General features: G+C 47.4%; 1 protein-coding gene across 2 annotated transcripts; it reads right to left on the bottom strand.

Moving 5' to 3' along the window:
* Window positions 1–1140: 1140 nt before the first annotated feature.
* Myc (MYC proto-oncogene, bHLH transcription factor) lies at window positions 1141–6200 on the bottom strand. 2 transcript variants are annotated; one of them, XM_031359117.1, is made up of 3 exons: window positions 5588–6200; window positions 3217–3991; window positions 1141–2167 (listed from the first exon to the last, which is right to left on the bottom strand). In XM_031359117.1, exons 2-3 carry the CDS (start codon window positions 3974–3976, stop codon window positions 1605–1607), a joined length of 1323 nt encoding a protein of 440 aa, XP_031214977.1. In that variant the 5' UTR covers window positions 3977–3991; window positions 5588–6200; the 3' UTR covers window positions 1141–1604. The 2 variants fall into 2 exon arrangements, with proteins under 2 accessions (XP_031214977.1, XP_031214978.1); XM_031359118.1 differs by having other exon boundaries at window positions 3217–3988.
* Between the last annotated feature and the right edge of the window lie 10697 nt (window positions 6201–16897).

Here is a 16897-nt window from a genome sequence, read left to right as displayed (position 1 = left end):
TCTCATGGGCCACTGATGAGCATGTGTCATGAGTGTGTGAAAGTGCCTGGGAGGAAGGAGAGCTTGCAATTTCTAAAATAATGACTCATGTAACAAAGCCTAAGTATGTTTTATTTTATGATCTGACCAGTAGCACTTCCAAACTGGCTTCTTCCCAGGAGCAAGCAGGGATCTGATGTTAAAAAAATAAATGGGTAAGGTAGGAGTGAACTATGTGCTTCTGAATACTAGACTAAGCAACAATCAATGACATACAACCTCCCCCTTCCCCCCACCCCCCAGTCCACAAACAAGGAGGGGAACTGAAGCCTGATCAGTTCTTAGTGAAGCTTAAATGACTCCTATTCTCTTATTAGTAGCTGGGTTCTTCCTAGTGGATGCACTAAGTGTTAAATGGTTTTGAATTCATCCCCTGGATGCATGGATGGGTTATTTCATGTCTGTTTTTACCTGTACTAGGTGTGAAGAGATCATAGTACCTCTTTTTGCGGCACTATGTCAAAGCTCATAACAGAGCCTGGACCCTAACCAGCGGAGAACACCCAGCTAAGCACAGCTCCTTTTCAAGATAGGGGCCCTGGGTTATTTTTGTTGTGTTCTCACTCATTAAGCTCTGCAACCCTCTGAACCTTTGTATATCCTTGTTTGGAAAACCAGATTCAACTTAGCAGTGGTAATGCTCTTCCTCTGGTTCTGAGGCATGGGACATACGTGATGTGATGTGAAGGAACTGTCACCTGGGAGCAAGAGGCAAAGAATAAAAGGTGGTTGGTTCTCTCTCCCTTCCCCCACCAGTTCTTTGGCAGGGCAGAATCCTTGGCTTGGAGTGAACCAGGGAACGGCAGGAGATTCTGCCATTTCTTCCTTCTGTGTATTTAGCTGTTATCTTTAACCTCTTGCTTTTCTCTTCCTTGCATCTAGCTTTCTCTCTTGCCTTTTGCCCTTTCCTAACTAACAACTCTGGTTCTTATCAACAACTGAAGAAAGTATCTCATAACTCTGAGAGCTTAACTCTTGAGGACCCCCAGCCCCATCTTAACAAAGATAACCCCTTCCCATTTTTGTAAACCAACCCCGTGAAAATGGTCAAATTCTGCTAATCTGTAATTGAGGAAAAGAAGTTAAAACACAACGAGTTGGGTCAATTATATTTTTCCAATTATTTTATTTTTTTCTAAAAACAATAGAAAAAAATCAACTTTAAAAATGAAAATGTCTTTAAATAAAAAAAATTATGGTTTATCATACATGTCTTAAAATCTTGTATAACTGTTATAAACGTTTTATTAAAGTTATTTACATTTAAAGGTTTTATTTACAAAGGGAAAGAGGGTAAACTTTAAGATTTCTTTTAAAAAAACAATTAAATACAAATCTGTTAAAGGAAAAAGAAAAAAGATGGGAAGCATAAAAAAAAGTTCTTTTGTACTATTTAAGTTTGAGGCAGTTAACTTTATGGCTGAAGCTTACAGTCCCAAAGCCCCAGCCAAGGTTGTGAGGTTAGGCTTTGAGCATGCATTTGAAGTCCAGCGCATCAGTTCTGTCAGAAGGAACCGTTCTCCTTACTCTCACGAGATTCCAGCTCCTTCTCGAGTTAGGTCAGTTTATGCACCAGAGTTTCGAAGCTGTTCGAGTTTGTGTTTCAACTGTTCTCGCCGTTTCCTCAATAAGTCCTTTTCAGAGGTGAGCTTGTGCTCATCTGCTTGAATGGACAGGATGTAGGCGGTAGCTTTTTTGAGGATCACTACCTTGGGGGCCTTTTCGTTGTTTTCTAACTCAGGGATCTGGTCACGAAGGGCAAAAAAGCTGCGCTTCAGCTCATTTCTCCTCTGGCGTTCCAAGACGTTGTGTGTCCGCCTCTTGTCGTTCTCCTCGGTGTCTGAGGACCTGGGGCTGGAGCATTTGCGGTTGTTGCTGATCTGTTTCAGGACCCTGCCACTGTCCAACTTGGCCCTCTTGGCAGCTGGATAGTCCTTCCTCGTGGAGGGGGGTGCTGCATAATTGTGCTGGTGAGTTGAGACGTGGCACCTCTTGAGGACCAGTGGGCTGTGTGGAGGTTTGCTGTGGCCTCTGGATGGAGATGAGCCTGACTCCGACCTCTTGGCAGGGGTTTGCCTCTTTTCCACTGACACCACATCTATTTCTTCCTCATCCTCTTGTTCTTCTTCTGTAAGGGAAGAAGCAGAAGATCAGTTAGTCATGCCTCCTGAATCCCAGACGCTATATAGGATTTGACCAGTGCTCTCCAAATACCAAGTTGGAAAGGATCTGGAAGAAAGTTAAGAACCAGATCTAGACACCATCTTCCCTTCTCCCAGAAAGGCAGAACAGGGTTAGGGCACAGGTGAGAAAATTACCGTGTACCAGGATATGGTATCCTTGCCAATTCTTACCTAAGACTTAATGAGGCTTCAGACACACCCAAAGCAAAGCACATTCCCAAGCACCTCCTATTTTTAAGGGACTTTACCAAGAACCCTTCAGGTCCTGTGAGCGATAGCTGCAAATCTCTTGCTATGACTTTAGCAACTCCCTATTTTACTGGAAAGTGCAATAATTAGTCTTGTGGCTGGCTTTGCCAAACGTCCTGGTGTTGGGGGAGTGTTGGGAGGGGGAGAGATTCAAATTGAACAGGATTTGCTTTGAAGTGTTCAAAACAGGATGGGGAAAAAAAAAAAAAAAAACAAAAAACCAACAAACCCAAAACAGCTTTTCAACTCTTTAGGAACTTTCACTAGTGCCTGGCTTTAAGGCTGTCCCTTCTTCTGACATTGCCTTCTCTTGGGTCTTGTACAAACGTATCCATTAAATTCAAATATTCTTCTGACAGTCAAGAAAAGAAGCAGGTAATTCAGCCTCCTCAGGATCAGTTCCTTTATCCTCATTCACACCCTTCTCAGGGTAATTAAAATGCTTAAGAGGGTAAAGGGAATGGATGGAGTTGAAAGATAAGCCAGAAGGTTTAAAAACCCAAATGAAATTCCTGAGGGGTGGGAAGGGTGGGTGGGGGGAGGACTGACAACCAGGGCGGTCTAGGGGGAAGGGGAGGAGGGGGAGGGATATCTGCAGCACAGGAATCCAGGGATGAAGAGCTCTTAGACAGAAGGGAAAGAAAGGGTGAGCCCGGGGGCCAATTGAACGAATGCCAATGAGTAGAGGAGAAGGAGGTCCATCCAACCTCTCGCTTCCTATTCTGCAGAGAATGGGGCGGCTTACCAGAGTCGCTGCTGGTGGTGGGCGGTGTCTCCTCATGCAGCACTAGGGGCTCAGGGGTGGCCCGTGGGGAGGACTCGGAGGACAGCAGCGAGTCCGAGGAAGGAGAGAAGGCCGTGGAATCGGACGAGGTACAGGATTTAGGCGAGCTGCTGTCGCTGAGCGGGTAGGGAAAGACCACGGAGGGGTCAATGCACTCGGACGCGGCGGCGGTGAGGTCCTGCAGGTACAGGCTGGAGGTGGAGCAGACGCTGTGCCCGCGGGCGGGGCTCAGGCTGGCGCTGTCTTTGCGCGCAGCCTGGTAGGAGGCCAGCTTCTCCGAGACCAGCTTGGCAGCGGCCGAGAAACCGCTCCACATACAGTCCTGGATGATGATGTTCTTGATGAAGGTCTCGTCGTCAGGATCGCAGATGAAGCTCTGGTTCACCATGTCTCCTCCAAGTAGCTCGGTCATCATCTCCAGCTGATCAGCGGTGGAGAAGTTGCCACCGCCGCCGTCATCGTCTTCCCTAGGGGAGAAGGACGTAGCGACCGCAACATAGGATGGAGAGCAGAGCCCGGAGCGGCGGCTGGGGGATAGGGGCGGGGTGGGCAGCAGCTCGAATTTCTTCCAGATATCCTCACTGGGCGCGGGCGGCTGCAGCTCGCTCTGCTGTTGCTGGTGATAGAAATTCTCTTCCTCGTCGCAGATGAAATAGGGCTGCACGGAGTCGTAGTCGAGGTCATAGTTCCTGTTGGTGGCGAAGTTCACGTTGAGTGGCATCGTCGTGGCTGTCTGCTGGAGGGGGCACAGCAAGGGAAACAAGTCTAGAGTTACCCAGCTCTGGTGGATGCGGAAATCTGGCGCAGCGCGTACCCTAATCCTGAACCACTCCCCTTTCAGCGTGCTGTACTTCCAAATGTGTGTGTGTGTGTGTGTGTGTGTGTGTGTGTGTGTGTGGTTGGGGGGGGATGCACTCTTTTACTCTCTACTATCAGTAGTGACGCTCGTCGGACGAGCAGCTGCTCCGAGTCCCCGCCTCCTTAGAGCAGGGACTTAGCCCTGCAGACGCCCAGGAATCGCCAACGGCCTTGGCCTCCCCTCCTTCAGAGGCTGAGGGAGGCGACTGTAGAGAATCCAGTCTGCCAAAAGCCGAGGCGCAAAGTTTTGCGCCACCTGAAGGAGAGAGGCGAGAGGCACCGCGGCGCTCGGCCCCCCCTCCCGTGCCTGCTCTCTGCGCCGCCGACCGGGTCCGGGTCCCTACTCGCGCCGTCGCCGCGCTCGTACCCAGCCGGCGCCGCCGCCCCTCTCCGCCCTCCTCTTTCTCCACCCCCAGCGCGCCCCTCTTCCTTCCTTTGCCGGCTTTTCTTTCCGATTGCTGACTTGGAGGAGAGAGCTCAGTCTCCGGCTCTAACAAGCCTCTTGAAATAAAAGGGGAGGGGGTGTCAAATAATAGACACCTCCCTTCTACACTCTAAACCGCGACGCCACCGCGCCGGAGACCCCGCAGCGATTCAGTACCCGGTACAGGGCGTCTTCCCTCTCTCTCCCCGCTGAGGGTAGCAGCTGTCACGGAACAGCTCAGATCACGACTCGCCGCAGTCTTGCTAGCAATTCAGGGACGCCGGGGTGGGGGGGGATACCCGCGGGTCCCAACCGGTAACGTACGGATTCCCTCTGCTTTCCCCCCAAGTCAACGGACTGGTCACATCCCTGTCCCAGTTTTGCCTCTCCTCTCTCACTGCGCTAGTCCCAAAACCAAGTCCTAATACCGCGGGGGTCAGGCTTAAATTTTACTATGACTACTATTTTTAAAGCCAAATGGCAACTTCTTAAAAGGATCAAGGGACGGGTTGCAATCGCCGCCGGGGATTGGCGGGCGGGACGCACCTCCGTGTCGGTCCCAGGCTGTCAGAAAAGCACCAAGCCGAAATTTAAATGCCCTCCCAGAGACTGGGAAGTCAGAGGCTACGGAGCCTTCTCGCTCCCACAAGCAAAAGGTAATCCCTTCTCCAGAGACCTCAGGGTACGAAGGGCTTTCTTTGGCCACCGCGAAGCGACCTCCGGGTTTGACCCCCTACCCCCCACCAAAGGACACATATCAATTAATGTAGCAAAGCGAGAACGTCCAACCGGCCCCGGTCAGCGTCAGCCCGTAGTAACCTCTGGAACCCTGTTTCAAAATGCACCCCGGTTTTTCCCTTTCCTCTGTCATCTTGACAAGTCGCTCTACCCCGACCCAGATGTCCCCCAGCTCCACCCCGGCCTACCCCAACTACTCTTGAGAAAAGTGTCAAAAGCACAGGAATGGAAGAAAGACTGTCCTAACATTCAAGACCGCGACATTCAAGACGCAGAGAAAACACAGTAGGAGACCAACAGATCTGTGCTTACCGGGTTTTCTACCGCCCAAAGGAAATCCAGCCTTCAAATAGCGCGAGGAGCTCTTTTCAGAGGAGCCGATCGCGGGCAGAGTCAGCGAACACTGTCCCCAAATAGACAAAAATTCCCTCCCCGGCGCCTGGGGAGTCCTGTCCTGGCTCGCAGATTGTAAGTTCCAGTGAAAAGTGTCTGCCGGCTGCAATGGGCAAAGTTTCCCAGCGGCGGCGAGGGTTGCGGCCGCTGATGTTGGGTCAGCCGGAGGGTTGAGGCGAGCGGGCGGCAGGCTCGGAGGCAAAGCCCCTCTCACTCCAGAGCTGCCTTCCTAAGACGCCCGGAGTGCGGCTCTGCACACTGGGCTCTTCCAACCCGCCCGCTCACTCCCTCTGTCTCTCGCTGGAATTACTACAGCGAGTCAGAAAAAAAACGCCCGAAAAGCTTCTTTTATACTGCGGCTCAGGATCCCTCCCCTCGCTTCTTTTTCCCGCCAAGCCTCGGCAAGCCCAGCCCTTCTGGAGGCAGGAGGGGAGAGCTGAGTGGGGCGAGGCGGAGGCGGCAGCGGAGAAGAGCGCAGCCCGGGGGTCCTCGGCCGTGCAGACCCCCGGATTATAAAGGGCGGGTGGGCGGGGATTAGCCAGAGAATCTCTCTCCCTCCCCCCACCTCTCTCTCTCTCTCTCTCTCTCTTTTTTTCTCCTCTCGCTCCCCGGCCCTCTGCTTTGGGAACTCGGGAGGGGCGCTAGTGGGGAGTCAGGGAAAGAGGAGGAGGAGGAGGAGCCTGAGCCCCGCAGCCCAGTACTCCGACTCCTGGGTGTAAACAGTAATAGCGCAGCATGAATTAACTGCGCGCCCGACCATTTTCTCTCGCTCGCGCGCCCGGCCTTTCCCTTTCTGTACTGTTGTTCGGGCGCAGCGCTCAGCTGAACTGTGTTCTTGTCTTGCATGTATCAGTCACCGCAGGTGGAACAGCTGCCTCACTCCACACAATACGCCATGTACCCTGGGCCGCGTCACGCACGTCCCGAGCGGCCAGGCGTCTCTCAAAGGTTGGGGAAACAGACTTTAGAAAGGGGAAGGACGGAAGAATGTGTTATCTAGGAGCCCTCCTTCAGTGTGTCTGGTAGAGGGACACCAACGGCAGATGAGGTCTACGCAGGCAAAACGATGTCTGGAATTATTAAAATCGCTCAGCCACTCACTGCCACGTATACTTGGAGAGCCACTTAGGAATAAACAGCCACTGCATCTCTTGGGGAGGGCATTGTGTATTTTGCGTTTGGTCGTCCGGCTATGTTGACTAGGCACGTTCTTTCCAGAACGAATCCCCCAATTCGCTGCCAAAAGGCAGATATCTCCCCCTCCACTCCAGCTCCTCCGGCTTCGATTTCTACCCGGCGGGGTGGAATGGAGGCGGCTCTTTCCCCTGTAGGTCTCCCTGCGCGGTCCAGAGCAGGAGTACAGTAGGACAGCGGCGGCGGATGCGCTCTACCTGGCTCCTCCCGGAGGAGTCTCTGCCGGTCTACACCCCACACACCTCCACTCAGTTCCAGTGCCACAGTCGGTTTTCACAAGAGGCAAATCCTCTCTGCCCCTGTGGAGCCAGTTTGCACCAGGCTCCCGCTTAGTGGTTGGGTGTGTGTGGGGGAATCAAGGCGCTAGACAGGAGAATATGCCATGGATTGGGGGTTGGGGGAAACCCGGACTTCCCAGAAAGGGGGAGGAGTAGAATTGCCATCCCAGATCTGGGGAGCCTGCGGAGACCCTAGAATAAAGAAAACCGTTAACCCCTTCCTCCCAGGACAAACCCAAGCTTTTCCCTTTTATTACTGGAATCGTAATTATGCACTTAAAAAAAAAAAGACAGCTCCGATCAGATCAAAGTAACGTTGCGTCTTTGCCTTCATATGTGTGGTAAGCTAATTAAAAGCTGACTTTAATTTATACATTAATTTCCCAGTTTACTTTTTTTCCTGAATACTACACTGTGCATTCTGTACAATCCTCAAACGTATACACACTTTATATATACACGATAATCTAGTTTATTAACCAACCCGAAACATGAGTCTTTTGCTCTGTGTATTGGTTCTAGATTTATTATATAACGCATATTCCCCTGCGATTTGCTTATCCTACGCTTCAAAACCCAGAGCAGTCTTCTCATTCAGCACCCCTCGCCCCAAGGCATTTAAAGAAACCTCTTTCACTACTACCCCTTAAAAAAAAAGAAGAAAATACAGTAGCGCGTATAAGGTGAGCATTGTTCAAAGTTGTTATTAGCCATTGAGTTTGCAATTTAGGATTCAGCTGTTGAATGATAGTATCTTCCTTCATCGAACTCATTGCACAATTCGGCATTAAGAATTGCAAAATGACTACAGCCTCTAGGATTTTGCCTCAAACGCCAAGAGCCACCAATCCCCAGGCTGCATTTTGCTGCAGAGACTCTTTCCCCGCCCCCTCCTCCCGGGTTGTGGCTCTCGGATTTGCGAAAGTAAAGTAAGTCTGCCCTCTACTGGCCACAGAGATCACAGCGTTGCGAAGCCAACGAGGGCGGAGGTCGGGTGGGGGCAGGGCACTTGCCTGCAGGGTTTCCAGGTTCTGGGAAGACGCTTCGCTGCCTAAGCTAAGCTTCCGGTCATCCTTTAAATGACTCTTTCAGAGTGCAAAGGAGCTAAATGAAGAGAAATCACTAGAGGAAAAAGTGGTTCAGAGGTGGACATTCCGTTGCACAGAGGGGGAGATTAACCCATCACTACTTTCTGACAGTCGCCTAAAAGAGAGCCCTAGTTGTGGATGGGGAAAGTGAATAATTCACAGGTATACATGTGAAGGAAATCTAACAAAACGGAAAAGCAGTAGAACAAGCTTTAGCCCGCATGTCTCACACCTTTGACATGTTCTAAGCTGGAAGTGTCAAGGCAGAACATTGGATTTTATTGGACAAAAGCAAGGCAGGGCCATTAGTTTATTATCTTCTTGTTTTATTATCATTATTTTTCTTTTTTCTTTTCTTTTTTTTTTTTTTGAGAGAGGGTCTCACTACTATTCTTTGCTAGCCCGGGAACTCACACAGTTTTACTTTATTAGTGTTGTATAACTGTTTTCCTCTTCCTCTTCTTTACAAGAGATCCTATGTATCTCAGAACATATCCCACCACACCTGGTTTTATGCCTTGATAAGTGAGAATGGAATCCTGGGTGGGGAGGGCATGCTTATTAAGTCCTGTAGCAACTAAATTGAATCTTGAGCCTCGGAACCTTGATTCTACTTCTTTTTTCTTTTTTTAAAGATTTATTTATTATTATAAATAAGTACACTGTAGTCGTCTTCAGACACCCCAGAAGAGGGCATCAGATCTCATTACGGATGGTTGTGAGCCATCATGTGGTTGCTGGGATTTGAACTCAGGTCCTTCAGAAGAGCAGTCAGTGCTCTTAACTGCTGAGCCATCTCTCCAGCCCCTGCTTCTACGTTCTTTTTTTGTTTTGTTTTATTTTGTTTTGTTTCCAGACAGGGTATCTCTGTGTAGCCCTGGCTGTCCTAGAACTCACTCTGTAGACCAGGCTGGCCTCCAACTCAGAAATCCCCCTGCCTCTGCCTCCCAAGTGTTGGGATTAAAGTTGTGCGCCACCACCGCCCGGCTGCTTCTACGTTCTTAATGAAGCTTGCCTTCAGCTCTACTTCTTACAAGTCCGGTGGTTGAACAATTAGTGAACAGAAAGAGTGAGATTCCTTTGCCAAAATATTTTAGAGAGCCACTTTATTAAAAGGTTGAAATTTTAGGCAGGTGTGGTGATGACTGCCTTGAATCCCAATCATCCGGGAGGGAGAGGCAAGGGGATCATTTCAGCCTGTTGTACAGACGCTCCTGAGCAGGCAGACTAATGAAGCAGGTCTCATGAAACAGGTAAGCTTCTGTAGAAAAGATCTTTACCAACTACACATCTGAGAGAGAGCTAATATTCAACTACAAATAAAGAAGTAAAAAAAGAGATGGGGGAGAGAGAGATAGATAGATAGATAGAGAGATCCAGAAAATAAAACAAATCAACCAATTAAATGGCATACAAGCTGGTGGACGGATCTCTCAAGTTCAAGGTCTTAGACCAGACTGGCCCCAAACTCAGAGATCAGCCTGCCTCTGCTTCTCAAGTGCTGTGATTAAAGGTGTGCTCCACCACCACTGAGCTGTGATATCTTTCTTCTTCTTCTTCTTCTTCTTCTTCTTCTTCTTCTTCTTCTTCTTCTTCTTCTTCTTCTTCTTCTTCTTCTTTTTTTAAAGGTTGAAATTTTAAACCCTAAGAACTGCATAAAGGTGGGCATAATACAAAGGAAATTTGTACAGCCTACACTGTGGTTGTGAATGTCTCAGCAGCATGCAGAAGATTCTTGAAGGCATCTGATCAACAGGCGAGGTACTTAGCATACATGGCAGGGTGGATAGCCTGTCCTTGGAAGAGGCCTCTGGGAGCAGATTTCCTAGGGTTGTCTGTCTCTTTAGTATTACTCTATTAGAGGCTGCACACACCCACCTTCTCTCTGCCTCTCCCCAGACACAGGACAGGACCAACAAATATGAGAGTGGGTAGAGCTGACCCACAAAAGGTGCTTTTGTTGTTGTTGTTGTTTTTTTGAGATAGGATTTCACTGTGTAGCCTTGGCTGTCCTGGAACTCACTCTGTAGACCAGGCTGGCCTCGAACTCAGAAATCCGCCTGTCTCTGCCTCCCAAGCGCTGGGATTAAAGGTGTGCACCACCACCGCCCGGCTAAAAGGTGCTTTTTGAAAAGGAGAAATTGTGGATTATTTTAAGATCTTACATCCGAATCATGTCGGTTCAGTGTAGGCGTGGGAACCCAGGTAGTGGAATAGCCTGTGGTTTGGGGACTTGCCCATACTGTACCCCAGCCTGATGACATCACCTGGGGTGTCGCTTTCAAGTAACAGGAAGGTAGGGGACATCCCCATTTTACATATTAGGAAATGAACAGGTACCACATTCATTGTAAAATAAATTTTAAAGAATATTTTAAAAAAGGACAGGAAAGCCATGTTTATAATCTTGTCAATGAAGTGTAGTTACTGGAATTTTCTTTTCTTTTCTTTTCTTTCCTGTTTTTTTTTGTTTTTTTTCGAGACAGGGTTTCTCTGTATAGCTCTGGCTGTCCTGGAACTCACTCTGTAGACCAGGCTGGCCTTGAACTCAGAAATCCACCTGCCTCCCAAGTGCTGGGATTAAAGGTGTGTGTCACCACCGCCCTGCTTATTGGAATTTTCTTGTTGAGAAGGTAGCCTAGGATGGCTTCTAACTAAAATAACAACTGCTTTAGGGTCTGAACTGTTGGAATTAAGAGTTTCAAGTGCCACTATACCTATGCTAAATGTTAGTGTTTAAGGAGTGGTATGTGTGTGCCTGTGTGTGTGAGCATCTGAGTGTATGTTGTTGTTTTTATTATTGGGAATCAAATCCAGGGGCTTTCAAACACTAGACAAGGGCTTTGTCTCTGAGCTACATCCTTAGCCCATGGCGTTTTGAGATAGGGCCTCACCATGCAGCCAGTTCAAGCTAGTTTTGAACTTGCCTTTCTTTTGCCCTGGGCTTCCGAGTGCGGATGACAGCTAGGCTGTCAAGCCTACGAAGGGCAGTGATTGCTCGTTCTGTTCTGAAGTTTCCTTTTGGAAGATCGTGGAAGATGTCACACTGTTTTGTTCCTCTGGAACGTTGTGACTCTAAGGTTCGCTTCTGGGAGATGCTGCTGGATGTGAGTTAGATGTTCAAAACATGCTGCTCTCCAGAAGACCTTCTCATTCTTCCTGGAGGTGAGACTCCAGGTGAGCAGTTCCATAGGGCTCCCCCATGGCAGAGAGTATACTCCTTCTTACCGTAGGACAGACAGACTAAGAATCACAGTGCCCATGACCACACTACCTCACATTAACAGCCATGCTGATCTTACATTTTTAAGAAGAAAGCAAGACCTACAGAGAGAAAGAGCTGTTATGGAATAGGGAGGAAGGTGTGCTCAGGATTGGAACAGGGCCTCACGTAAGGTCAGCATGCATTCAGTCACTGAACTGTATATTCCCAACCAGAATGAATACGTTGGCCCAGCTTCTTATTTTGCAAAGACACAGGAGGGGAGGTCCAAATATGTGGTGTGAATAAAATACCAAGAAGTGTCAGTCTTGAGATGGTTAATTTGGGTTTTTCTTTTCTTCTGCTTGGTTTTTTGAGACTGAGTTTCTCTGACTGTCCTGGAACTCTGTAGCTCAGGCTGGCCTCGATCTTAGAGATCCACATGCCGCCTTTGCCCCCTAAGTGCTGGCCATGTTCCAGCACACCTCTAATCCCAGCACTGCCTATGATGGTTAGTTTTGATTGTCAACTTGATCACTGAGCAGATGAAGATCTGGCGTTATCTATGAGGTTATTTCTAGAGAGGTATATGTGAGGAAGGAATTCTCACTCTCATGTGATCTGTGTCAACCCAGGGGCTAGATCTAGTCACAAGGTGGGTAAAGAGTTATCAAACAGAAGAGCCAAACTCCAGAATCTGTCCCCCACCCCACCTGCTTCTTAATTATGGCTAGAGTGTGACCAGGTTCCCCAAGTGACAAAGCTTCCAGCTGCTCCCACAATGACCTCTACCATCATTCTTCCCTCAAGTTGCTTTTGTCACAACAAGGAGAAAACCACTAAATAGCATCCCCCAACTTTCTTGAATCTCTCTTCTGCATGCTTCAAAGAGCCCACTACCACCACCAATGAACTAACCTTCCATGTATAAAAATAGTCACTAAATCCACAGAAATTAGATCAAAAAACCTAGCTCCAACTTGGGAGAGAAGCAGGAGACCCTCAGGATGGGCTGGGATTTCAAAAGTGCTTCAGTTCACATGAGTCCTATCAGGAAATGATATGGGCAAAGACAATGATAAATACCTGTCTGCAGCAGAAACATCATTTTGAAAGAATCGCTGTTAGATTAAAAACCAAGCTAGCCACAGAATGCTAAAGGAAAAGAGGACCTCACAAGCATGTTAATGGAAGCCATGCTGCCACAGAGGGGAACCCAGTCAGGCTCCCGCCATAGACAAGAAAATAAGGTAAAATTTAGCACCACTAAGTCATAGGCACAGAGACAGAGAAGGCAGTGAAAGAAATCTTTGTGCATTTGAAAATGTACAGTGTTTCTTTTCTTTTCTTCCCTTGTCTTTTCTGATGTTGTTTCTTCCCATCCTGCATAAATTAAAGCAGCTGACAAGGAAAAAATTAGTAGATATTTTTAACACAATACCCAAGAGCCTACATTGCCTGTGTTGCATTAAGCATATTTGATTGTTTTCTTACCCAGTGGCTTTTAGATCTTAGATCCTGGCATATATAAAGTCTCGGGCAGGACCCAATGAAGCCCAGGCACATCTCAGTTTGGCATTTTCTCTTTCTTTCTTAGTCCTCGGCCCCAATCCTGTTCTCCTTTGTAGCCACCAGCATAGACAAATGGCTCTTTTGTTTAACAGTGCTTCAAAGGCTTCATTTATTGTTCTGTAAATGGCAAACCCAAGTCAATCTCACACTTTTGTTCACTGGCCAGTCTTTGTTATGGTCCTTTTGGGCAGCATCTGTCTCCATGATGGACCCTTGCTGAGAAGGGGGTAAAGGTGACTGAGGAGGAGATGCATGAAGGGTCTTGCTTTCTTTTTTTTTCTTTTTCTTTTTTGTCCTTAATCTTTGACTTTCGTTTTGAAGCCAGTACAACAGGAACCTGTGCCTCTTATTGGCTAGAACAGACCCCCAAGTATGGGTCACGACTTTCCACTTCTGTAGGTAGACTTTTGAGAGCAGCTCAGCCTTGCTTGCTCTCAGTTTTACCTTCTTCATTTCCTTCATGACTCCGTCATTGTGGACTTCTTCATTGAGTGAACCTTCCTAAAGGTACTCAAGCTATCTCCTCCACACCCAGTAGCCTTGTGACCATTTCTTTTTTTGTTGCTTGCTGGGAAAGCTTCTGGATATGCTCAAGCTTTTGGATTCTAGAGAGTCAGTGACTCTCAACTAGAGGTAATCTCGCTTCCATGGGACATTTGGCAAGGAGAGGAGACATTTGAGGTTGTTATAGGTGGTGGGGGTTGGGGCTTCCTATTGGCATTCAGTGAGACGGGGTCAGGGATCCTGCCAGTCCCCTTAGAGTGTTGGGACCTAGATGTCAACGTGCTGGCATTGAGAACACTTGGGTGAATCTACATTCTCCTGAGGTTCCTCCTGTGTGTGCAGCCTGTTCTCTTTGCTTCATTGTTTCTTTCTTCTTTCCCTGTGGCCTGTGGGTCGTTGCAATCATCTTGCAATGTTTATTTCTTTAAAATGTTGTTTAGTTTGTGTGTGTGTGTGTGTGTGTGTGTGTGGTGTGAGATGACAATATTTAGGAACTGCTTCCTTCCTTCCACTTTGTCATTGAGCCAGTTCTTCCATGTTTCTGCTGCTGTGCTATGCGTTCTGGGCTAGCAGTTTGTCAGGCTACTTTGGCTACTAGCATTACCTGCTCTCTTATTAGCCATGTCAAAGTATTTCCTGCTGTCACCCTGTCTCTGCCACCCCATTTACACCTTAACTCATGGTCTTAGTTAGGGTTTCCATTGCCGTGAGGAGACACTATGACTAAGGCAACTCTTACAAAGAACAACGTTTAATTGGGGCTGGATTACAGGTTCAGAGGTTCAGTTAGTTCATTATCATCATGGCAGGAAAAGTGGAAGCGTCTAGTCCAGGCATGGAGTTGGCAGAGCTGAGAGTTCTACATCTTGTTCTGAAGGCAAACAGGAGAAGATTGACTTTCAGAAAGCTAGGAGGAGGGTCTCAAAGCCCATCCCCACAGTGACACACTTCCTCTAACAAGGCCACACTTCCTAATAGCCCAAACATATTTAAGCCACCACACTGGCACTTGCAAGCTATCAGAGAAGGGTCTCCCTTCTTCTGAATGAACAATATAATGTCACGAACCAGAAATAAAATCTGTCACGCAGCTAATCAGCAAATATCTAATTACTCCTTTTTGTTTGTTTGTTTTTCAAAACAGGGTTTCTTCGTGTAGCCCTGGCTGTCCTGGAACTTGCTTTGTAAACCAGGCTGGCCAAGAATTCAGAGATCTCCCTCTCTGTCTTTTTAGTGCTGGAATTAAAGCCATGTGTACCCAGCTCTAAGTAGTCTCTTTAGAGAAGAGGAATTCCTGTCCACCTCACTGGCAGAAGCACATGGGTTAATAGACATTCTCAGTCATTTTTTGGCTATATGAAAATCTAGAATATGAATTGATGATGGGTAAGTCAGCTTCCCTGGGGGCCTGGTCTGTCATGGCTATTGACTAAATATCTTAAGTCCCACAGCCTTAGTTACTTTCTTTTCTTTCATTTGTAAAATGGGAATATCAAAGTCATAGTGTCTACTTTATTGATGGTAATGTTAAAATTCAGTAAGATAGTATGTTCAACACAGGGCCTGGTACCGTCCTTGTTCTCAGTAATGCTAGTACTTGTTAATACAGGTCTTGGACTTCACAGAAAAAGGGACTGTCAAGTTATTTTACATTTGTGGTACTAGCATTTCCTGGTGTTCCATACATGATTTCATGCCAACATGTCTGCCCTCTCTTCCTTCCTTTCTTTCTTTCTTTCTTTCTTTCTTTCTTTCTTTCTTTCTTTCTTTCTTTCTTTCTTCCTCTTTCTAAAGAATTATTTATTTTATGTATATGAGTCTTCAGACACATGAAGAGGGCATCAGATCCCATTACAGATGGTTGTGAGCCATCATGAGGTTGCTGGGAATTGAACTCAGGACCTCTGGAAGAGCACCCAGTGCTCTTAACTGCTGAGCCATCTCTCCAGCCTCTGCCCTCATTTCTTTAAGTATGAAAATTTCTGAGCAGAAGCTGGAGAGATGGATCATCAGTTAAGAACACCTATTGCTTCCACAGAGGAACTTAGTTCAGTTCGCAGCATACACAGTCATCATTCCAGGGAATCTGAAACCTTCTTCTGACCTGTGCAGGCATAGGCACACATGTGGTACATATACATTCTGCAGGCAAAACACCTCCATCGGATAAAGAAATCTTAAATTGTTTAAAAACAGTATGAACAAACATATCCTTCGATGTTGTTGGGGACATATGAACAAGGTCTCCCCATGGGCGGTAATTGGAAGTATGTACTTTAGCACATTGTTTTGACAAAGACAAGGAGTCCTGCTTAAAGCTTCCTTCTCTTTTGGTTGAAACTGACCAAGATGAGAAACCAAGGCAGAGAATATGAGATTCCTAGTTACCCAGTATCTGACCCTGCTGTAGGATTTGGTGGACCTTGATCTACTCAGGATCAATTACATTCTGGAGTCAAGGCATGCCATTAAGGCTTTCCTGTACGGACTAAGGGGCTGCCCTGTAAAGGTGTGGACTTGGAGGCTGTGGCCTAGGCCAGCCTCATAGCTGCAAGTTTGACCAGGCTTTCCCTCCTACTACTTTCTGCTTTCTTTAGCCTAGGAAGCTGATATGCCCATTGGAAAAATCTCTTTCCTTCTAATCTAGATCAACACCCAAGCTCAGGAACTTTCTGTAGCTTCTAACCCATGGTTCCATTATCATTGTAGATTGACGGTTGCATACTCAGATACATCCAGAAGTTTGGATAGGAGTGCATCTGAGGAACTCACCTTGGAGTTCAGGAGATTGTCATCCGTTGGGGACCATTTGTTTGGTTCTAGCTGAGAGCTGTGGCTCAGAACCTGGCTGTTGGTGGCCTTGCAGTAGGTCCACTGGTAGCAGCAGCAGCCCTTTCAGGCTTTCCAGGGAATGTGAAAATCCAGGTTTTAAAATGTTGGTGACTAATAAAAAAAAAAAAATCACTCAGAGAGGTCAAAGGTGTGAGTAGCAGATGTAGCTTGAGAGCCCCACTTCCAAGGCTCTTGTACAGCTCAGGTGATGTGTATTCCTATCGTCTTCCCTGTTGCTTTACTTCCCTTGAAAAGATTAACCATTTCCTCTTTCATGCTTTGATGGTAACAGTTTGTTGCTTTTCTGGCTTTAGTTCTAATGCCTTCTGCAGCTTCTGAGACTGGCTTTAATTATGTCATTTCTGTCCTCACCCTCTGTCATATAGTCCCAGAGTGTCAAAGTATAGGTGCAGAGTGCCTGGCCTAGAGCCTGCTGGGCTGTTTGGCCATCTTCTGAAATGGGGACTCCCCCTACCAATGCCAGTTCAGTTTCAGTGAAGGGAGAAGGAAGGTCTAAGAAGGGCCCCTTGCTTTTTGTTAAGGAATGTGTTCAAGAACA

The sequence above is a fragment of the Mastomys coucha genome, unplaced genomic scaffold (assembly GCF_008632895.1).
Source record: "Mastomys coucha isolate ucsf_1 unplaced genomic scaffold, UCSF_Mcou_1 pScaffold7, whole genome shotgun sequence".
NCBI classification, from domain to species: Eukaryota; Metazoa; Chordata; class Mammalia; order Rodentia; family Muridae; genus Mastomys; species Mastomys coucha.
The sequence above is the reverse complement of the archived record's forward strand: the minus strand, read 5'-3'. Positions and strand labels throughout refer to the sequence as shown.

Coding starts and splice junctions, on each gene's coding strand:
- Myc (XM_031359117.1), bottom strand. CDS start 3,976: ATGCCACTCAACGTGAACTTCGCCACCAACAGGAACTATGACCTCGAC. Junction 2,168..3,216: donor CACCACCAGCAGCGACTCTG/GTAAGCCGCCCC, acceptor CTTCCCTTACAG/AAGAAGAACAAGAGGATGAG.